The 23989-nt window shown below is 43.2% G+C and overlaps 1 protein-coding gene across 13 annotated transcripts in view; it reads left to right on the top strand.

Moving 5' to 3' along the window:
• AGAP1 (ArfGAP with GTPase domain, ankyrin repeat and PH domain 1) overlaps positions 1–23989 on the top strand; it is a 335950-nt gene that overhangs the window by 24016 nt on the left and 287945 nt on the right. For 6 of the 13 annotated variants that reach the window (XM_028702820.2, XM_077918621.1, XM_028702855.2 and 3 more), the window contains exons 2-4: positions 9272–9330; positions 13369–13456; positions 14196–14207. In XM_028702820.2, the coding sequence (XP_028558653.1) occupies positions 9272–9330; positions 13369–13456; positions 14196–14207 (159 nt within the window). Of the gene's footprint in view, positions 1–9271; positions 9331–13368; positions 13457–14195; positions 14266–23989 lie in introns of all 13 variants that reach the window. The other 7 variants (XM_028702829.2, XM_028702836.2, XM_077918615.1 and 4 more) reach the window with 2 other exon arrangements.

The raw sequence follows: 23989 nt of genomic DNA on the forward strand, positions 1-23989 counted from the left end.
GTTAAATTTTATGCCAGTGTGAGGAATGCTAAGTGTGTATGCGCAAACAGTGCAAGGTGCTTTAAAAGCCTATTTTAGACCTTGTATAAATTGTATTGGGATGAACACTTGTTCTCAAAGGCAAGTAGGGTCCTAGTAACACAATGCAATATTGGGACAAAATGGAACTGGTTGCAGGTGATAAGCTAAATTAGTGACATTCATAAAACTGCTGATTTCTTCTGAATGGCTCAGTGAATGTTTGTGAAGTATACAGAGAACACTGGTTGGTACCCTCTTCTGCATCCCATTACGCTAGTAGCTACAGCAAAGCTCCTTTTGCTCATCAAATATTTAAGCCAGCAAAGATGAAGGTGGCAATCTTTGTTGAGAGTAGTGACCTATTGCGGTGCAGGTGCATAGCCCTAGACATAGGAAGAAAAAAACTGGAGGCACTGTATGTAGTACATGTGATACAGTATTGATGTTTCATCTAGGTAAACAGACATAGGCCTGGTTTATAAGTTCCACTGTGTTCCATCAGTGTGGCTTATTTCCTGGAAAAGGAGTATAGATTTGCACTTTAGAATCTCCAGATTGGAATGAACTAGGCTCTGTTTTTTAGATGAAATGTAATAAAGGGAATAGCTCTGTCAGTAAATATAATGAAACAGAGGAAAGGGCTATGGAATTAAACATCTCTTTTAAATGGGAGCAGGGTTGGGGGATGTGAAAGCAGCAACTCAGTGGGAAATCATTAACATGTTATTAATTATTCCCTGCGTTTTAACTTAAATTTACTCCAGTATGATTATTTCATTCATTGCTTTTATTTATGTAATGTGCATCATGCTTTCCCTTCAAAAAATGGACAGTGGCATTTCTGTTCACTAATTATGCCAAGTAGATTAAAAAGTGACTTTCCCAATAAATGGGGGAGTAGAAGAATTAGAACTTGGATAGGAGAGACTTGAGTACAAATTCAAGGGGTTGTATCCAACAAAGCGATACCATGTGCACAAGGACTGCTACTTATGCAGTGGAACTTTCCTTTATATGTGTCCCCCTGTGTCCCCCCCAAATGGTTTTCTTCTTGGAGTGCAGTTGGCTGGCAGTGGGACAAGGGATGAACAGAGCGAGCTCATGGGAAGTGGTCCTTTTAATTATTGGCAGCACAGTTAAGAGAGAGCCTTGCATCTTCACTGGGGAGGTAAAGGAGGCAAAGAAGACATGTTTAACTGAAATCCCATCCTGCAAATTTGAATATGGGCTATTGAGTAGCTTTGTCAAGGGATGTTTGATTGACTGTCACATAGGCCATGTGGGAAGACTCTAGAGAGGGGCGGAGTTCTGATTTGGTCCAAAAGGTTGGCTTCCCAAAGCTGTGGCCTGGTAGAGGATGCTGGTGTACAATGAGCATTCTTAAAGTGCACTTGTGATTGCAGTTTGGAAGGGAAGGCATCCTGAATCATAACAATCATAATGTTATTATTTACATGCCACCCAGCTGACTGGGTTGCTCCAGCCATTCTGGGCAGCTCCCAACAAAATTTTAAAAGCACAATAAAACCTCAACATCAGAAACTGTACAGGGCTGCCTTCAGATGTTTTCTAAAAGTCATATAGTTGCTTATCTGTTTAACATCTGATGGAAGGGCATTTCACAGGGTGGGCACCACTACCATACAGAGTGCATCCAGTTCTCAGCCATCGTACCAGATTGAGCTGGTTGACAGCTGCCCTGGACACAGAAATATCCTGTACTTCCATGGACACCTGTGAGTCTAAAATGATCCCATGGCTGCACACCTGCTTCTTTAGTTACCTGGTTGGGGACTAGGGAGCCCCCCCCCCCCCCCGCAACCTGCCTGTCCCCCACAAACTGTACTTGTCAGGATTCAACCTCAACCCATTTTCATGTCTGACATTTTATTTTTTATATATTTTGCTGGAAGCCACCCAGAGTGTCTGGGGGAAGCCCAACCAGATGAGTGTGGTATAAACAATAAAATAATAATTATTTTAATTATAATTATTATAACTGCCACCCCACTGAAGAAGTGGAGGAGCCTCCAGACACTCACAGAGGACGTTCACTGCCTTCACTGGTTCCAATTTAAACAAGAGGTAGAACTGGAGATCATCTGCGTAATGGTGAACACCCAGTCCAAACCCCTGGTGATCTCCCCCAGCGGGCTTCATATAGATGATGCAAAGCATGGGGGAGAGGATGGAGACCTGAGGCGCCCCATAAGTGAGTGCCGAGGGGTCTGAACACTCACCGCTCAACACCACTTTTTGGCCATGGCCCAGGAGGAAGGAGCAGAACCACTGTATAACAGTTCTCCGAACTCACAAGCCTCCTAGATGGTCCAGAACGATACCATGATTGATGTTATCAGAAGCCACTGAGAGATCCAGCAGAACTAAGAAACAGCTTTCACCTCTGTTCCTAGCCCGCCAGATCATCAACCAGTGTGATCAAGGAGGTTTCAGTCCCATGATGAATCCTGAATCCTGATTGGAAGGGATTCAAATGGTCCACATCCTCCAGATTTGCTTGGAGTTGTTCAGTGACCAGTTGCTTCTTTGGGACTTTGAAGTGTGCAGTCACCTTATGTTATTGTGATGACAGGTGGGGAGGGCTAAGAACATAAGAGGAGCCTCCTGGATCAGGTCAGTGGCCCATCTGTCACATCCTGTTCTCACAGTGGCCAGCCAGATGCATAGGAGAAGCTGGCAAGCAGGACTTGAGCACAAGAGCCCTCTCCCTTTACTGTGGCTTCCAGCAATTGGTATTCAGAAGTGTAACTCTCTCTAACCACGGAGGCAGAACATAACCATCTTGGCTAGTAGTCATTCTTGGTTTTCTCCTCCATGAATTTGTCCAATCCTCTTAAAACCACCCAGGTTTGTGGCCATCATTGCCTCCTACAGTTTGGTCTGCAAGGCTAGGTCCCTCTAAGATACGAACTCATGGAGCCAAAAGGTCCCCAACCTGCTTTAGAAGCAATACTTCTTGATCTTTGCCATCCACGTTATACTAGGACTAGCTTCTGTTTGCCATTTTTCACGAGAGATGACTGATGGAATGGAACAAAACAGAGAGAATTCTTGTAAACCATGGCCATACCTCCTGTTGTTTACTCCTTGGTTTTTAGATTGGTCAGGAAGACCAAACTTCTTCTCCCTTGTCAACAGTTCGTGTTGCTTTTTAGTCTGCCTTGAGTAAACATTTGTATCTTTTCAACCTTTCACATCACAACTTTATTTATCCTCTGCTTAATGTATTTATTGAGTACATTTTACTCAAAGCATTGCCATAACCAACTGTCACATTCACAGTTGATGGGGAATGAGTGGATAATCTTGAATACTAATTACACATCTGTCACTCTGCTGAGAAGTAATTAGGCAATTCTACTTAGCAGATCAAATCCTTTAACTCTGGTAGCATTTTGAAAAACTATACCCCCTCATTCACTCTTCAGTTTCATATTGGATATGAAATCTAACACAACACTCATTCTTAAAGAGAGGATTCTATTTCATGTTAAATAATTCTCTTTTTTGAGCCTCATTCTTTAACCACCTTGATAATGGCAATATTGTGAGAAGGAACTATTAGGAGTGTCAGTGCCCTCTCCACTTGGGAGTTCAAGAGCTTGCATTATGAAGTCCAAAGGGACATCAGCCTAATGCAGTTCCAGCTAGACTTAAATACATTAATGCCTTTTATCTCCATATCATACTGCATTAAATGATCCTGTTAATAACATGTTGTAGTTGCTTAAAACGGTTGCCTTATATCTGAAGAAGTGTGCATGCACACGAAAGCTCATACCAAGAACAAACTTAGTTGGTCTCTAAGGTGCTACTGGACAATTTTTTATTTATTTATTTTTTATATATGCCTTTCACTGTTAGACCATGATGTAGAACTTGTAATGTGTATACAGTGGTACCTTGGGTTACATACGCTTCAGGTTACAGACTCCACTAACCCAGAAATAGTACCTCGGGTTAAGAACTTTGCTTCAGGATGAGAACAGAAATCATGCTCCGGTGGCACAGCGGCAGCACCGGGAGGCCCCATTAGCCAAAGTGAAGTGGTGCTTCAGGTTAAGAACAGTTTCAGGTTAAGAACGGACCTCTGAAATGAATTAAGTTCTTAACCCGAGGTACCACTGTACCTAGATACTGTAGCTTCAAAGATCAGAGTTAAAATGACTTCATTTCATGAACAATGGTCCTTCTTGCATGCTTTTGTGGTGGTTTTAAGGTATGTATCAGTTGGACATATTAATACAGTATTTGGATACATTATGAAGCTTTTAAGAAACTGTCTAGTTTAATTCTACCAGATTTTGCAGAAGTAGAGTTTTTTAATCAAGGTTGTTTCTGGACCATGCCAAAGTTAAATGGAAGAGAAGGCATTCAGGAGGCAGTTAACACTTATTTCTCCCCTGATCTAAATTACATTCAAGACATGGATGCTATAGAATAAAGGATTGTATCAAAATTAGAACTTTTAAGTCATAATGTGATTAAAATGGAAATATTTGAAAGTGGATTGTTTTAGTGTATTTACTTTTTGTAAGCTATCTTGGGAGAGCTTGACTCTGAAAGTTGGCGTATGCATTTCTTAAATAAGTATACATAAATCCTTACCTGAGAGTTCTTTGCAAATGGTACTGATTGTGAGTGTACTGCTACTACTACTAAAAGGTAACGACAGTACCCCTGACCATTAGGTCCAGTCGTGGACGACTCTGAGGTAGCGGCGCTCATCTCGCTTTATTGGCCGAGGGAGCTGGCGTTTGTCCGCAGACAGTTTCCGGGTCATGTGGCCAGCATGACTAAACCGCTTCTGGCAAACCAGAGCAGCGCACGGAAAAGCCATTTACCTTCCCGCTGGAGCGGTACCTATTTATCTACTTGCACTTTGATGTGCTTTCGAACTGCTAGGTTGGCAGAAGCAGGGACCGAGCAATTTATATACCGTTATTCCTAAAAACCCACCAAAATGGTTTACAACATAATAAAAACCATGTAAAAAATAAATATGCTGTCCTGAGCAAAATATTCTCTGAGGTAGGTTAGACTGAGTACAGTGGTACCTCGCAAGACGAATGCCTCGCAAGACGGAAAACTCGCTAGACGAAAGGGTTTTTTGTTTTTTGAGCTGCTTCGCAAGACGATTTTCCCTATGGGCTTGCTTCGCAAGACGGAAACGTCTTGCAAGTTTGTTTCCTTTTTCTTAACACCGTTAAGACAGTTGCGACTTGACTTCGAGGAGCAACTCATAGCACGCGGTGTGGTAGCCTTTTTTGAGGTTTTTGAAGACTTGGGTGATTTTTGAAGCTTTTCCAAAACTTTTCCGAAACCGTGCTTCGCAAGACGAAGAAAATCGCAAGACGACAAAACTCGCGGAACGAATTAATTTCGTCTTGCGAGGCACCACTGTATATGACTGACCCACAGTCACTTAATGGGTTTCACAACTGAATGAGGATTCAGACTCCCTGGTTCTAGTCAGATGCTACCCACTAGACAGGGGCCTTTGCCACAAACTGTTTGGTGGAGATGCCTGCAAGAAATAGTAATTTCAATTTGGGGGGGGGGGGAATGCAAAAACGACTTGGAGGGGGTAAAATAGGGAAAGAATGAAAAACCATTTCCTCCCTTAAATTTTCTATTCCCCGCCCTGAGCCTTCCCATCTCTAGGTAAGTGGCAGTGACATGCGGCACTGGGAAGACAGGAGAGCAATGCAGGCCTGCCAGATGCTACTTTCTTCAAGTACAGCAGGGGGTCAGTGAATGCACTTCCCTGACTTCTGCAGATCTAGGAAAAAACTGCCTGCCCTTGTAAAGTTGGGGAGAGGAGCCAAGAATAATATGCAGATCAGATGTGGATCACTTCAGAATCATTACTCTTACTAGATTCCATGATGCTGTGATCTGAGGAATATTTACTTCTTCCTTATTTTTTCAGATAATAGCTGTCTGGAAGCAATTGCATCATTGTATTTTGTAGTTAGCAGCCATATATGCCACTACTAGAATCCCATTTGTTTGTTTCTATACTTTCTTATCAGGAGTTTTCTATTTAAAGCCATATATAACATTTCTCTCTCTTCAGCGCACGCTTTTATGTTAAATACTGTCATGTGTTGATGGAAGCGGGTTAAAAATATTAGAAGGTTCCAGGTCAGAGGCAAAGAAGATGCCAGATGTACTGAAATAGCCAGATGATTAAGAACTAAACTAGTATTAAGGTCATGGTCTGAATTAAATAGGGGAGAGATTAATGCTTGCAATAATTCAACTGTATGCCAGATGGTGGCCTTAGTAATTTTAGTGATGGCACAAAAATATTTTGTTAGCATTTACAACTTTTCATTTAGGTATTTTGGCCACCATTTACAAGTTGATCTGAGACAGAAAACATCTAAGGGCTATAACATGCATTATGTAAATTAAAACACACACCACTATCTGGTGGAACGCTCTGTCACAAGAGACTAGGGCCCTCCGGGACTTGACATCTTTCCGCAGGGCCTGCAAGACAGAGCTGTTCCACCAGGTCTTTAGCCAGGGCACAGCCTGACCCCCTTCCTTTGGCAATCCTCACAGAACTCTAGCCCAATGGTTGCCATTAATCTGATTTGAATTGATTTTATAATGAAATGATTTTAGAATGTTGTATCATTTTACTGTTGTTAGCCGCTCTGAGCCCGGCTTCGGCTGGGAAGGGAGGGATATAAATAAAATTTTATTATTATTTAAGGCTTATTAACTTTAATTTAAGCATGGATGCATTTATACACATGCAAAGTTCTTAGGGGAGAGTAATTTGAAAAAGTTAAGTTTGAAAGATTCACAGTTGCAATTGACTGTTGTATTCATTTTTTATATTAATTTTACCAAACTATCCCCTTTTGGTAATACAGTTGTACATCAGCTCCCGAACACCATGGGAGTCGAACGTTTCGGCTCCCGAACAATTGAAAACCAGGAGTGTTCCAGTTTTTGAACATTCTTTTGTAAGTCTACTGCAGCTTCTGATTGGCTGCAGGAAGCTGCAGCCAATCAGAAGCCGCACTTTGGAAGTCAAATGGACTTCCAGAACAGATTCTGTTTGACTTCCGAGGTACGACTGCAGAAGATTTTCCAGCTCACATCACTGGTAGGGAGGCAGATTGCTAAGGTTTCCAAGTCCATGCAAGGTTAAACCAGTTCATTAAATGTGTGTTCCAGAAGCCAGTGTCTAGAAGGTCAAGGCAACTGATGCTCAAACTTCTTAACTTCTCTCGGTAATCTTCTGTGCTTCTTGAAGGGATGTTGGGATTCTTGAAGGGTATCTCAGGATATGTATATCTTAAAAACCTTAGCGTAAAGCACTTAAGACACTTTTCTGTTGAAGATCTATGCTTCAACATATAGATCTTTTGCATAATTCAACCTTGTTCGTGATGCTTTGACTTTGGGCTGCCCAAAAACTTGAACATGGGTCCGTGGGCTCCTTTGGGAGGTGGGGCAGGAAATAGTAGTGCTAGTGGTAGTGCTTGTAGTAGTAGTTATATACAGTGGTATCTCGGTTTACGAACTTAATTCATTCTGGAGGTCCGTTCTTAAACCGAGGCGCTCTTTCCCTAATGAGGCCTCCTGCTGCCAGTGCCCTTCCACCGTTCAGATTCCATTCGTAGACCAAGGTAAAGTTCGCTAACCGGAACACTACTTCTGGTTTTGCAGAATAGTTCAAATAGTTCATAAACAGGGCTGTTCTTAAACCGAGGTACCACTGTACTTGGTAATACTTTTCAACCCAAATGTTCCTAACCACATGCCTTTACTTTACAAAAAAAACCACACAAAAAATAAAAATGGAACAGGAATGCTGTCCCCGTTGGGTGACAAAATAGCTTCACATAGAATTGTTTTTAAAAAGAAGAAAAAAAGTTATGAAACCGAAGTGTACATTCTTAATGTATATGTGAAATATGGAAATGTTAAAACAAGACAGACATTTCTAATTAATTGAATAGCCATGCACTTACTATTTTAAGGAAGCAAATTGTGTCTTAAAAACCATGATTTCATATTTTTTTTAAAAAATTTGGGTGTTAACATGAAAGGAATAGTTTATGTGTCTAGAGACCTATTTCTATTTAATGCATGTTAGGGCAAAATAATGTTACTGTGCCATGCTGGCCATTAAGTGGTTTCTAATTTTGGCATTTCCTTCCATACATGTTCCTGTATGAGGTACCTTAGAATAGATATCACCTATGATTCATTCTGGTATAAGTAATAGGTGCAAAATGGCAACGGAGAGTAGTACTTAGGATTAAACACCAGACATATTTTGGACTTCTGTTGCTATTCCAGAAGAACTGCAAAAAATAGAATAAGGATGTCTAGGTAGAATAAGCTTGAGATTTTGTATTAGTTACAACTTGATGCATCTGTTTGTGAAAGTGTATTGACTTTGCCACTGTATGGTTAATGGCACATCCAGTTCTAAGCATGTATATGTTCATTATTGGCCTAGGGGATAAGCAGGCTAATAAAATTAGGAGGGTACACTAGTCACTCTTGCTGATTACAGGCTGGATACGGCAGTTACTACCATGTAGTGCTGCTGTCTTCTCTCCTCATTCATGTCAACTTGGCATATCTTTACCGAAAGTGAAAGGTATTGCTTTAGCTGCAGTGATGCACATTACTATATTTTGCCTGCATAGTATTAATAAATGGCAAAGCCTTAGGTGCATAAACTTAAGCTGTTAAGATTCTAAATTAATGGGCAAAGTATACATGACTATCACCATAATCTTACAGTTAAGTGTGCTTAGAACAGAAAATGACATGCATCACAGAGCCATCTGTTTTTCAGAAATGAGCTGCCACTGAACAGAGCTATGAAATAGAAGGGTTTGCTTATTAAAATATAACTTGATGGGAACCAAAGATTATATGCATGGGTAGAAGTGCCTTTTTTCTTGTACAATTTGCCCATCCAATTCTGCTGACTCCCCCTTTCTGCTGCAGGCCACTCATGCCTCATCTTTTCAGGGAAAGTCCCCCAAATCTCAAAAACAGTTTTGACCAGGTGCAGGGGGCTCCAGTGGGGAGGTGGATGGGTGGGAAATCCCCATTATGCAGCAGAGCTCTGCTCTCACTTTGGGGCCAGGCAATAGATAATAACATGAAAATAAGTCACCTGTAACAATTATTTAGTACTGATGTATGGTTAAAATGCTTTATTAAAAAATGTTCCATTTTACAGATGCCTTTGTAAATAGCCAGGAGTGGACACTAAGTCGATCTGTGCCAGAACTCAAAGTGGTAAGTAACATTTCAGTACACTACTTTTAGTTTGTTTCTTAAGTTATTTGGTTTAATGCATGTTGACACTGCTTGTTTCTTTCACTCATTTAGTTGAACTCCTACTCTGAATGGCTCTGTACCATGTCAGGTTCTAAAGCTTTCAAATGTAACTCAGGAGAAAAATATGTTTATGTTTGGGTTGACTACTTGGCACTGATACTAGGACCTTTCCTGGTATCAGCGTCAAGCTCACCAGCCTGTTGTTTCTTGGGTCTTATCCTCCCCCTTCTTTCGAAGATGGTGTAGCACTCTTGTCAAAAAGCTGGAAGTGGCCTTTTCTCTTCCTTGTGGCCAGGTGAAAGATCTTGCTGGTCTTTGCTTTCTCTTTAAAATAATATTTGCTTTTTTATGTTGCGAAAGCTGGAGATTGTGGGTTATTACAAACTATAGTCAATTTTATTTAAAATCATTGGTTATGAAGCTGGCCTTTTTAAAATGAGAATGATTGATAAACCCATTCTGGTCATACAGCACAATAAACAGTAAATGTGAAACTAAATACTGGCAAAGTTGTCCTCTCTGATGTGCAGGAGAGGGGAGGTGGAAGTTCACAAGCCTGAGGCTTTGCTCTGGCTTGTTCTAGTTCATGCATGTACTGCTAAGCCATGGTTTAGCGCAGCATTAAAACATGGTTGAATAAGAATGTTTTTCTTATTTTCTGAAGTATTCTATTTAGTGTAATATACAGTCGTACCTTGGAAGTTGAACGGAATCCGTTCTGGAAGTCTGTTCGACTTCCAAAATGTTCGGAAACCAAAGCACGGCTTCTGATTGGCTTCAGGAAGCTCCTGCAGCCAATCGGAAGCCGTGGAAGTCCCACCAGATGTTCAGCTTCCAAAATCCACCTCAACCTGGTATTTCTCGTTTGGGCTTACGGCATTTGAGAGCCAAAATGTTCGAGAACTAAGCTGCTCGAAAACCAAGGTTTTGATATATTTTAGTTGGGATGAGTTGAGGCTCCTTTCAGGTTGAAGTACGATAAGTTTCTTATTCCTTATGTGTGGCCGGAGGGGGCAGAACAAGGTAAAGCATATTGTCTCCAAACAGCCTGCGTATTTCTCTAATTATTGTTTCTACTTTGGTATTATTTGTTTTTAAATTTTAATTATAATATGGCTATTTTTGCCATCTGTTTTTGTGTACACATACTGAATATAACTGCATTGTTACTCTTTTTAGTGGCTCAGCTGCAGTTGGGTTTTGATTGCTTCAGTTAATCTTAGTACTAATTGAAGGGTTTGTTCTGTGTTCCAGAAGTAACTGTTTGAGGAAGCTGCTTTTATAATGTCTGAGCCACACCCTGAGCTATTATGTATAAGAATAGAAAAAGGAGCTAATTATAAGTACCATTGCAGCATCTGTTAACTGTAGTTAATTATACCTAGTAGCCTATTAATGGAAATAAAACTATAGTCATTCTGTCTTGCACAACCTCCGTTTTGCAGCAGTGTTTAATTTATATAGTTAATAGTTTAATTTAAATAGCTAAAGTAAAACAAGCCAACTTCAAACTGTTTTTGAAACTGGCTTGTTATCTGAAGAAGTGTACATGCACATGAAAGCTCATACCAATAACTAACTTAGTTGGTCTCTAAGGTGCTAATGGAAGGAATTTTTTTATTTCGTTTCATTTATTTTGTTTTGTTTCAGCTAACGCTGGATAATGTTAACCACAGTTCCGGATCCAAGCATGAACAAATGCTGAAACTAGAGCTTCTAAACCATGATTTAACATGGCATTCAAATGCAGTGAAAATGATAGTTTCTTCAGTGCAGAATATTGCATTGCAAAAATAGGAAAATGGGAATAAGATGCTGTAGAAAAAGGATAGATGTATTTCAAAGAGTGAGTCTACAATGTCACACTTTTGTCATCGTGTTGAATAAGAGAAATGCTTAAATGCACAATTCCGCAAATGCACTAAGGGTGTTAGGAACGCACGGAGGTGAACAAGTTACTCTGAAGTGGTACTTGAAGGTGGAAGCTAATTGGAGCTAGCAGGGGTCCTAGGCTAAAAGGAGAAATACCAGGTTGAGGTGGATTTCTTCCTCTTTTTGCTTTGTCAGCTTTCCAGGAACTGTTCAAGGGAAGCTTCTTCTGAAGATTGATCAGGAAATTCGGCTGGTACAGAATGGGCTTTTTCTGCAGTGGCTCCCCATTTGTGGAATGCTCTCCCAAGGGAGGCTCGCCCGGCACCTTCATCACATATCTTTATGTGCCAGGCAAAAACTTTCCTCTGTAATCAGACCTTTGGCTGCTTACATCTTTTAAATGTGTTGTGGGAGAGGGTGGGGGTGTTATTGGTTTGTTTTGGTTCTTGTTTTGATTAGGTATTTTGTACTTGTATTTTTTAATCTTGTATTTTTTATGTGGTGAACCGCCCTGAGATCTACGTATGGATGGAGGTGGTTGTAGCAGACTCACCCCGCTAACTGCACCCAATTACATATAGCAGACCCACTGCACAGTACGCCAGTTAAACAAATTTGTACAATTAACACAGGCTAACTTGTGGTGGTCTTGTGAGAGGGAAAGTTTGATTCAGAGTTGATAAACAAGTTTTATTCACACAAAAAGGGGTTTGGTGAAACAAAGTTGGGTCAGGAGGTGTGTTCTTTCAGGTAGAAGTTAAGTTATTACTTAAACTAAATAAAAATGTCACAGGCTTAAACACAGTATATGGACAGCTTTTCTTAAACTTCAGTTACTCAGTAATCAGTTGTAACATTCAAATCAGAACTAATTCTCCCTCAGACAAACCCTGTCCCAATCCTTTTCTCCCATCTCAAATCCAGCCCTTATCCAACTCTCTCCCTCAGAAACGGCTCCTTTTATTTTCCCTCCCAAAGTGCTGGCTCCACCCCCTTCTGGCTGGCTGTCTTGGTAGCCAATCAGAGAGGGGCTCCATCCCTTTGGTGCAATTCCGAGGCACTGCGTCACCAGACACTGGTCTGGCTCAGCTGTCCGTCACAGCGGTATACAAATTAAATAAGTGAATAAATACAAGACTCTCCCAAGTCATGCCTGTCCAAATCTTATTTTAGTGAGGAAATCCCAGTCATTGAAATACTTGTGTTTTCCAAATCCTGTTATGGCCAGAAACTCCTCACCACTGTGAGGCTTTTCCTTCCTCAAGTATTGTGGTATCCAGGAAGCCTGGTAAAGGACCCCTGGACAATTAGGTCCAGTCAAAGGTGACTATGGGGTGCGGCGCTTATCTTGCCTTCAGGCCAAGGGAGCTGGCATTTATCCACAGACAGGTTTCTGGGTCATGTGGAAACCGGATCATAACTAAACCGCTTCTGGTGCAACAGGACACCATGATGAGTGCCAGAGCGCACGGAAGCGCAGGGACACGGGTGGTACTGTGGTCTAAACCACTGAGCCTCTTGGGCTTGCCGATCGGAAGGTTGATGGTTCAAATCCATTCAACAGGGTGAGCTCCCACTGCTCTGTCCCAGCTCCTGCCAACCTAGCAGTTTGAAAGCACACCAGTGCAAGTAGATAAATAGGTACTGCTGCGGCAGGAAGATAAACGGCATGAGACCATGACTGCCCCTGTTTGTCTGTCTTCCTCCACACCTATGGGGAGGTGCATGTTGCCTCCTGGCCCCTGCAATCTTCCTGGCCCCACAGACTTTTGCTATGAGGTCAGGTGAGAGGTCTTTCTGAGGAGTCTCCCACAGGCTCAGAAGGGCCCATCTAATTCTGAATTGAGATAAGTGGTTTTCCATGTTAGTGCATAGAGGACATTTACTGCTTTAATTCAGAATAGCAAACATAAGTTTAGCTTAGTACCTTTTTTCCCTTGCCTGATTATGGTTCCTGCTTCTGATGTTATTTGAAAGGAGGGTGTTGGCTTGAGTATCTAAATTTAGTATTGATTTAGCATTAAAAGTAATTCATTTCCATTTGCAAATTTGTCCAGTGAGATCTCCGCTTGTAATAATTTAAAGTTAAAGTAAAAAAAAAACTTTCACCTTTTATCTCCACAGGGAATTGTGGGCAACTTAGCTAGTGGTAAATCTGCCCTTGTACATCGATATCTGACTGGGACGTATGTCCAGGAGGAATCCCCAGAAGGTACAATGACTGATAGACCATTGGAAGCATGCTTTTATTAAACCTTTATGCTGTCTGTTAGCAACAGTATTTTGTGTGATATTAGCATACAAGGGTATTGTGTTAGAAATTGAAAACCTCCAGGTATAGGGCGGTATATAAATTCAATGAATGAATGAATGAATGAATGAATGAAATTGGAATTTTGCATACTTGCCTCCACATACTCTTTAAAGGAGCAAGCTGGTAATAGCTAGCTTACCTTGTTTCACAAAGTGTACCCAGCTGCAAGAAGTCTGAATGCTAGCAGAATGCTTCCCATTCCCCATCACAACTACTCAGATTTTAGTTGTGAATTCTTCATGTGGGCAATATTCTTAATCTGATTTCATAATTTGCCTCTTAAACTATTTGTGAGGACATCAGTACCAACTCATATTTTAGTCCTTTGCCTTACTGAAGAGGTTGAGAATATAATTTGCATGTCACTTGTTCACTTTATTGTTCCGCTCAATTTTTAGAAACAGCTATAAAAATAAAAAAGTTGTTAAAACTCTGATTATGGCTAATTGGTTGATTTCAGTTGAACAAAGTGGGTTTAGGTTTGAAATTGTATGAATAATAGTAGCATCTAATTAAGGTAACACTCACAAAAATTAATATCCTGATATTTTTATTCTCCTTATGAACTTTAAAATGCAACTGAGACACTGAATTTCTGGTTCCTTCTTTTCCTTACTGGCTGTTCCATTCTTTGCAGATATGGATGCAGGTAACTATATGTCCTCTTCATAGCAGCACTTGTTTTGAAGAGAGGAAGCAAAGCTTTTGTACGAGTTTCCCCTTGTTTTGTGTGCCATTTTGTTTCCCTTTGATTTTAAGTTACAAACGCATCCCACTGTCACCTGCTGTAGATGTCTTAGTAATAGTCATACGTAGAGTCATGTGTCTGTAACAACATCTGTTTGAAATTAACATTTCCTAAGGTGCTCTTAACTTCTGAATGTTAACAATAGTTACAGAGGGAACCCACAAAAGGCATTTCATTTTGACTCAGAGCCTTCTAACCCCAAAATCTCCCAAATCTTGCTCCAGTAGCCTTCGGCATCCTTTGTTAATAGGACAGGGCGGGAGTACAGTTAAGTCCATGCTACATTGACTTTACACAAGAAGAACGCTTTGTGACTGCCCTCAGTTAAGCTGCAGAGCAGATCTGAGCTGGTGGTAGTATGGGGTTTTTTTGAGACTCTTAAAGCCCCCCGCCCCCCCCCCCCCATTTTAATTGAAAGAGAGCTTTGCCTGTTTAAATATAGATAACTGCAGAGTGGTTATTCTGTGTCAATACTGAGATTCTTATCTGGATAATTGTTCCAAGGTCAGACCACAATATGTGTCACTTGCTGTTCACTTTTGCTTTCTTAATGAAAGTGCCAAAAATATTTGCTCAAAAGCCACTAAGTGAGGAAAACATATTGCATATGAGTTAGATGTAGAACCCCCCAACTCCCCCCAATTCATGATCTCTGATTAACCTTTGGGAAATGGGATACAGGAGAATCACTGAGTAAAACATATTTACACTTGCTGACTGCAGTACTGTGTGGCACAGTACTGGATAAAGCTCACAATTTTTAAAAATCATGTACTAAGGGACATGTTTATGGCATGTAGCACCATAGGTTGAGCTTGCTGGTAAAAGTGTGCATGTCATGGGGTATAGTCCTTCCCACTGCTAGCAGAAAGTATGAATGCATAATACGGAGCAAAGGAGGTGGAGTTACAGAATAAGCCAGCCGTGATGCAGCTACTTTGCTATCCGTTTTGAACTAATGCCTTCATCCCTACAAGATAGGTTATTCTTAGTTATGCTATCTGTTTGCTTTTTTACTGGTCTTAAAGCAGGGCAGAAATTGAGGCGGGAATCTGTAGTTATTAGCTATCATGTCACTCTTATTTCTACACCTTTCCCCACAACTAGTTAGTTGATTGTTTTTCAATTTCTTTAGGAGAATTTGAAATGCTGTTATGATTCTCCCTGAGCTGTCCTCACTTTTTAACCTTAAAAGGATAAATAAAAATAGTTGGGTCATGAAGAAAATATATAAAAAGAAAGTATGTTTTGTAAGCCAAATGTATGCATCTGAGGACTTATCTAATGTCTCTTAACATAGATAGACTTGTCAAACAATATATGTCTCCTAAAAGATTACTCTCTTCCATGTTGGCTATGGGAGTTATATTCCAACCCATCGGGAGGGCACCAGGTTGAGAAAGGCTGGCAAAAATCCATGGACAGAGAAAAGGTTTATTTGTTGCCAACACTTCATAATGTGATAATGCCTTGCACATCATTTTTCCAATATGGAGGTGATCTCTGTGTATGAAAAATGAAGGTGCCTAAATGTAATTGTGTTAGCTTTCAGATCCCTATAAACCTTTTTTTATGATGTCTCCAATGCATTGTAAAAATGAGAATGATTTGTAGTAGCTGAATATAATTGAAAGTATGTATATTTACATATATCTAATATCTGGTACCAGGTAAGGCACAAATCAGGGCCTGCAGCAGGGGAACAAGGAAAAATACCACTCCCCCGTACAAAGATTAAGCGAGATAAGGCCAGCTTGTAGACTCAGTTCTAAGATGGAGACTGCATGTTAAATTGGTCCCTCCCCAATGCTACAAATGTATGGTTATTCATTGACTATTCTGGGGTAAAGAAGCAATCTTATTCCCAGTTTCTAAGCAACTAAAGTCTGAATTGTAACTTAGATCTGTCTTGCACTTTAAACAAACAAACTATATTGGTTCTTGGGTGTGTAGACTACCTTTTGCTTCTGCATTCTTGGATGTTTCAGAATATTTCAGAGTAACACTTGGGAGTGGGGTAGGGAATTTGTGTTATGATTATTACAAGGTTTGAGTAGTTTAGCAGCATAGCCACCCTACTGATTATTGGAAATTGTTGTATGTTTACTTTTGGCTTATGTTTACTTTTGGTGATAGGAGTGTTATAGACTGGTATCTGCCTGTTTTATCTGATCATTCTAACACTGAGTAGCAGTTTTAAGAATGCAGGAATTGTATATAAGGGCTACCACAGGACCAGTAAAGTATTTAAAGAAATAATTAGTATTGTTCCCAGGAGCATAGTCACCAGCCATGTTCCTGGGAATGATGCTGTCATGATGCCACATCATTCCCATTGAATAATAATAATAATAATAAATTTTATTCATATCCCGCCCTCCCCAGCCGAAGCTGGGCTCAGGGCGGCTAACAACAATCAAATAACCAAATAGTTGAATAATCACACATTCTAAAATATTTCATTATAAAAATTAATTAAAATCAAATTGATGGCAACCAAAATACTGTGCAGGTTGCCAGAGGTGGGAGTCAGGCTGCGCCCTGACCAAAGGCCTGGTGGAACAACTCTGTCTTGCAGGCCCTGCGGAAAGATGTCAGGTCCCGCAGGGCCCTAGTCTCTTGTGACAGAGCATTCCACCAGATTGGAGCTGCAGCCGAGAAGGCCCTGGCTCTAGTTGAGGCCAGCCTAACCTCTCTGAGGCCTGGGACCTTGAGGATGTTTTTATTTACAGACCGTAGGTTTCTCTGTGGGGCATACCAGGAGAGGCGGTCCCGTAGGTACGAGGGTCCTAGGCCGTATAGGGCTTTAAAGGTTAAAACCAGCACCTTAAACTTGATCCTATACTCCACCGGGAGCCAGTGCAGGTGGTATAGCACCGGGTGAATGTGATCTCGCAGCGAGGACCCCGTAAGGAGTCTCGCTGCGGCATTCTGTACCCGCTGGAGTTTCTGGGTCAGTCTCAAGGGCAGCCCCACGTAGAGCGAGTTACAATAATCCAGTCTGGAGGTGACCGTCGCATGGATCACAGTGGCTAGGTCAGGGCGAGAGAGATAAGGGGCCAACTGCTTAGCTTGGCGGAGATGAAAAAATGCCGCCTTTGTTATAGCTGTAATCTGCGCCTCCATAGAGAGGGAGGTATCGAAGATTACACCCAGACTCTTAACGGACGGTGCTGGCACCAATTGCACCCCCGCAAGAGATGGGAGTTGCCCCCTCGATCCCATATCGTCCCGCCCCAGCCAGAGGACCTCTGTCTTCGCAGGATTTAACTTCAACTGGCTCCCACGTAACCATCCAGCCACAGCTTCCAGACATCTGGTCAGTGTGTCTGGGGCCGAGTCAGGATGGCCATCCATCAACAGATAGAGTTGGGTGTCATCAGCATACTGATGGCAACCCAGCCCAAAACTCCGGACAAGCTGGGCGAGGGGGCGCATAAAGATGTTAAAAAGCATCGGGGAGAGAATCGCACCCTGAGGCACTCCACACACCAAGGAGTGGCGCGATGACAATTCCCCCCCAAGCGCCACCCTCTGTCCCCGACCAGAGAGAAACGAGCGCAGCCATTGAAGGACTGTGCCCTGGATCCCCACGTCGGCAAGGCGGTGGTCCAGGAGTTCATGATCGACCATGTCAAAGGCTGCTGACAGATCTAGAAGAATCAGCAGCCCCGAGCCACCTCGATCCAGCTGCCTGCGGAGATCATCTGTTAGGGCGACCAGAGCCGTCTCGGTCCCATGACCAGCGCGGAAGCCGGACTGGAATGGATCCAGAGCAGATGTTTCATCCAGAAACCTACCAAGCTGTTCAGCAACCGCTCTCTCAATCACCTTACCCAGGAATGGAAGATTCGAGACCGGGCGGTAATTGGATAGATCTAAGGGATCTAATGATGTTTTCTTTAAGAGCGGGCGCACCACCGCCTCCTTCAGTTCCCCTGGGAATGTCCCGGTGCCAAGGGACAGATTGATGATATCCCCCAGGGGGGCCCGCACCTCGTCTGGACACGCTCTAATCAGCCAGGACGGGCACGGGTCGAGAGGACAAGTGGTGGGCTTTCCAGCTCGGAGGAGTCTGTCCACATTGGCTGGGGATATCCGGTCAAAGTGGTCCAATACTGGACCCGAGGACAGTCGAGGGGCCTCCAGTTCCTTTATTGTATCGAAATTGGCGGGGAGGTCATGGCGGAGCAACAGGACCTTCTCCGCAAAAAAGCTCGCAAATGCCTCACAGCTGTGTGTCCAATTGTTATTTAAATTTGGCTGTCCTTCGAGGGACGTTAAAGATCGAATTATACTAAATAATTGCGCCGGGCGAGAGCTAGCGGATGCAATGGAGGCCGAGAAGTAGGACTTCTTAGCGGCCTTCACTGCCATCTCATAGGTTTTCATAAAAACTCTATAGGATGTTCTTGAAGCTCCGTCACGGGCACCCTGCCATACTCGCTCTAGCCGTCTGAGGTCCCGCTTCATATTCCGGAGCTCCTCGGTAAACCAGGGAGCCCGGTTTCTGCGGGGACGCAGAGGGCGCTTAGGTGCGATCTCATTGATGGCTGCCAGGAGCTGGGTATTCCAGCCCTCAACAAGCTCAGTCAATGAGTCGCCAGGGGGAGCAAGGTCCCGCAAGGCTTGACGGAATCTATCAGGGTCCATCAGCCTCCGCGGGCGAGCCCAAATCGGCTCGCCACCCAAGCAGGGAGGGGGTGGAACGTCAATCCTGGCTTTCAGAGCGTAGTGATCAGACCATGGCACCTTCATCGAAGGAAACATGATCACATCTATACCGACGCCAAAGATCAAATCCAGCGTGTGGCCTGCTTGATGTGTGGGGCCCGAAACAAACTGGGAGAGCCCTAGTGTCGCCATGGAAGACACCAGGTCCAGAGCCTGTGAGGAGGGAGTGGCATCAGCATGGATGTTGAAGTCCCCCAATACCAATAGGTTAGGGAACTCCAAGGCCCAGCCGGCCACCGCCTCCAGCAGGCCTGACAGGGTGGCTGCTGGTGCGCTAGGTGGCCGGTACACCAGCCAGACAGCCAAGCTCACCTCGGAGCCCCACACTAGGCCAACACATTCAATGCCAGGGATCGATGGCGATGGTAGAGCCCTGAAAGAACAATCTTCCCGGATTAATAATGCCACCCCTCCCCCCCGGCCCACAGTCCGCGACTGGTGGAGGACGGAGAAACCCGGGGGCGCCATCTCTCCATCTCTCGTAAGGTAACAGTGTCCCCTTCGCGCACCCAGGTCTCCGTCACACAGGCCAGGTCGGCCCCCTGAGAGATGAAGAAATCTCGCAGGGTGGCGGTTTTGTTGCCTATAGACCTGGCATTGCACAACACCAGTGACGAAGGTGAGTAATCCTTGCTCACCCTACCCTCGTCTCTCGGGATGGGGCGCAGATTGGAAGGGGTACGAGCATATCCGTATCTCGATCCCCTTCGCCTATAACATCTGCCCCCACCGCCATGCCTCCCTCGCCCCTCCACGGTAGGGATCCCAGGCCTCATATTCGCCTCCATGATGTTCCAGCTAAGTATTGGTAGTGTCGGGGCCTTGTGCTGTCCCGGTAATTGTCACTTTGAGTTGTTTAATGGGTTCTTGGAGGTAGAACGAGGACCCATAAGGAAATCGGTAATTTTAGTTTGTGCGGATAGGGTCTTCTTCTGTGTTGATTGACTCCATGATTTGGTAGCATTAACAGGCAGGAAGGGTTTTGCCGGGGAGGAAGAATTAGGCAAAGTTGGTGAAGTCGGATGCTGTTCGTTAAGGTGAGTAGTAGCAAGTCTTTGATGGGCTGTACTAGTAGATCCGTCAGAGTTGTCAGTCTTAACCAGGGTAGCACTAAGAAGTGTTCCAGTCATCACTTGTAGTTGCTGCGCCGATGGGGAAGAATTATCACGCAGATGTATAGAAGGACGAGAACGTGGGGATGGTGCCTGCGTAGTCATTTCCTGGTGATCTTCAGGCAGGGTAGATTCTAGCTCAGGCATTGAGGCAAAGGAATCATCAGCTTTGGGATTGGACATCAGGTCTGAAACGGGAGTATTGGGTTTATCGACTTCCTCCACGATAGAATGGTGCTGTTGGTCAACAGGTGACTGCTGATTCAGATCAATAGGGGATGACAAAGTAACAGGTTGAGAGATTATCAAGGCATTTGATGGAGACGCCTTGTGGGACGTGGAGCGCCTGCTCTCCTCTCTCATCGGCATAGAGGGGTCCCCTTGCGATAAGAGTCTTTGTTTGAGTAGATCCAATCTATCGAGAATAGTCTGCTGTTCTTCTGAAGGGAGTTTTCCATAAGAGGAGATAAGATTACTCTCTTCAGGGATATTCCAATCTCCACTCGCAATTGGATCATTCCTCTGCGTAACTAGATGGGCACTTGGGGTCGCAGGTGGAACAGGGGGTACCCGGCTAGGTGTTTTTCCCTTTATTATAGGGACAGAGGAAGGAAACGGGCGTTCATTTCCGGTTAAAATGTTGGGGAAAAGAGGTTTAACACTCGTGTCCTTAAAGACTCTTGTTGTTACAATCTCCCAGGGTGCCAGCCGAACTTTTTGTCTTGCAAGAAGATGTGGGATCCTTGCAGACTGGAAGGAGAGCATAAATTTCCTTGGCCAAGGCGTGGCATTTAGGGTTACTACAGATATAAGATCTATCTGGGAAAAAGGAATATTTAGCAAATCACGTAGGTACCCTTTAGCCATCATCAGGTTATTCCACCTAAGTCTGGGGGCGTCACGGGAGAAAATGGATAGACATATTTTATTGGGTTGAAGAATCAAGGATTGCTTATTCCTTTGGGGCAGTGGCAGCCTGCATCTTGAGCCCTTAAGGAGAGATTTCTGGTCATGTTGTCTCTTTAAGGCACTCACAAGCTGCACAGGGGATTGGTGCAAATTAGATAGCACAGTTGAGGAAGATAGATGAGCCAGAAAGGCCCGTGTGAGTTTATTCAATGACAGAGAAATCCCCTCCAATTCCTTGAAAATGAAGCTTAAAGTCCTGATTACCAGTTGTATTTGATCAGGTACTAATTCATGGGCAGATTGTCCTAATGCTTCCCGTTTCAGTGATGGAGGTGTAATTAAGGTGTCAGAAAGGAGGGCTTCCCTATGGCTTCCATCCTCCGCTGGATCAGCTGAACCATTCTGTCATACACTCTGGGCAGCTCCCAACAGAATATTAAAAATGTGATAAAACATCAAACATTAAAAACTTCCCTAAACAGGGCTGCCTTCACATGTCTTCTAAAAGTCAGATAGTTGTTTATTTCCTTGACATCGGATGGGAGGGCGTTTCACAGGGCAGGCACCACTACCAAGAAGGTCCTCTGCCTGGTTCCCTGTAACTTCACTTCTCGCAGTGAGGGAACTGCCAGAAGGCCCTCGGAGCTGGACCTCAGTGCCCAGGCAGAATGATGGGGGTGGAGACGCTCCTTCAGGTATACTGGTCTGAGGCCGTTTAGGGCTTTGAAGGTCAGCACCAACACTTTGAATTGTGCTCGGAAACATACTGGGAGCTCTATTGCCAGTTCATTTTTTCATTAGAGGAAAGAAAGAGGAAACCTTCTTAATAGCTACTCTCATAATGATTGGCTCACCACCCTTCCCAACAAATGAATAGATTTCACTGCCATCCCAAATGGTCAGACAACTTAGGTCCAATGCTAATTTCTACTACATCCTTTAAAAACCCTACGATTCCCAAGATGGGTTATAGAAGAAATCTTAAAAAAAATTAAAATATGTATGAAAGAAAACCTAAAAGTTGTAAAATACTTTAAATAAGCAGCATAAAATCCTTAGCCAGGTGCGGAGGAAGGGGGGTGCGGTAGGGGTGGTTCGTACCGGGTGTCACCACTGAGGGTGGGTGACAAAATGCCAGTTTAAACAAGCATCCTCATTTATAATGCATTATAGGAGTCCAGTGTGGAAATTACCAGAATATGAATAACTGAATCTAAGCTATCTCTCCAGATAGTGTTGCAAGTTGTGAAAGTTGCTCTGTTGCATGGAGACTACCCACAGGTATGCAGTTATACCCCAGGAGAATCTCCTAGACTGTGAAGCTTTAGGGTAGGAGTGGGGAACCTGTGACCTTCCAGATGTTGTTGGAATATAATTCCCATCTCCCCTGACCATTGACTATGCTTGTTGGGTCTGATGGGAGTTGGAGTCCAATCTGGAGTCCCAACATCTGGAGGGCCGCAGGTTCCCTATCCCTAGGTTTATTGGCTATCATCTAGTCTGTTAAAAAGCCCAAGCACTAATTCAGTAATTCCACTGTCTCACCTGTGTAGTAGTCCCCCAGTACTATCTTCTGGAATCTTCCACCCAAGCCAAAACTGAACAACCACAATATGATATTCCCCCTCTCCTCCGTAGAAAGCCTGCCAAGAGGGAAGATATGGTCAGTGGTATTGAAATTTTCCAAGACATCTTAGAAAATAAACAGGGCTGCATACTCTTTCTCTTATGATAATCCCGTTCTACTCCATTGCTAATGGTACATGGGGTGCCTCAAGGTTTCATTTTATGCCCTTTCTATTTGACATCAGCATGAAGTGATCTGGGCTAAAGTGTCACCATGATTTGGATGATATTTTGCCCTACCTTCCTTTCCGTCTGGTAGTTCCAGGAGGAGTGTTGAACTTCTAAACTGATGTCTAGAGGCTTTTCTGGGTTTGATGAGACTAAGGAAGCTGAAGTTTAATTAAGTAAGATAGAATTAAGATAGAAGATTCAGGTGGGGATCTTTGATGGGTTGCACTTGCCCTGAAGGATCAGGGTCAGTGTTAGAAACTGAGAGATGAAAACTGGGAGCTAAATGGCACTTTAAACCTAGGTTATGGGCGCAACAAGGGAGTGTCTAGGGGCACTTTTTTATAACAAGAAAACAAAGCTGAAAATGAATGAACTGCAGCTAAAATATTATGTTCAATTTTCACATGTTCTAGTCCTTCCCCTGCGCACCCTCTTAATATTCTTAAGAGGGTCTCTTCTCCAGTCTTCAGAGAGTAGCTGGAAGTGGGGAGGCAGAAAAAGGTCCATCTTTCCTTTTACTCTGCAGTTTTAATCTGAAATCTTAGGCCCAAAGCTCAGAAACTACTTGTGCTAATGAAATTCCCTGTCACAAAAAGTGCCTAGAACAATGGGAGTTTCGAACACTGATCAGGCTCACAGCTTGGGTATGTTTCTGGACTCTTCTCTAACTGGATAAGTTCATGTGGATGCAGTGCCCAGAGCTGTATTCAACCAACTTCAGTAGTACACCAGGTGTGAGATGTTGTACACCTAGAGATGTTGGACCTCGCCATAATTACTCTCACACTGGACATCAGCAAAGAGCTCTGCCCAGGGCTGCCTTTGAAGATGCATTGGAAGCTACCACTGCCACACTCTGCAGCTCCCTGGCTTTTGTCTGGAGCAAGGTGATCAGATCAGATCAGATCTCACACTGATATTTTGCCACTTATACTGGTTGCCAGTGTGTTTCTGGGCTCAATTCAAAGTTCTGGTGATAACTTTTAAATCCCTGAACAATATTGGACCAAGTTACTTTAGGGACCACTTGCACCTATTTCAGCCTACCCATATCCTAATATCTATATCTGAAGCCTGTTGAGATGATCGCTGGTAAAAACTTTTGGGCACAAGGAACAGCACCCTTCTGAG

This window comes from Podarcis muralis, chromosome 1 (genome assembly GCF_964188315.1).
Source record: "Podarcis muralis chromosome 1, rPodMur119.hap1.1, whole genome shotgun sequence".
Classification (NCBI taxonomy): domain Eukaryota; kingdom Metazoa; phylum Chordata; class Lepidosauria; order Squamata; family Lacertidae; genus Podarcis; species Podarcis muralis.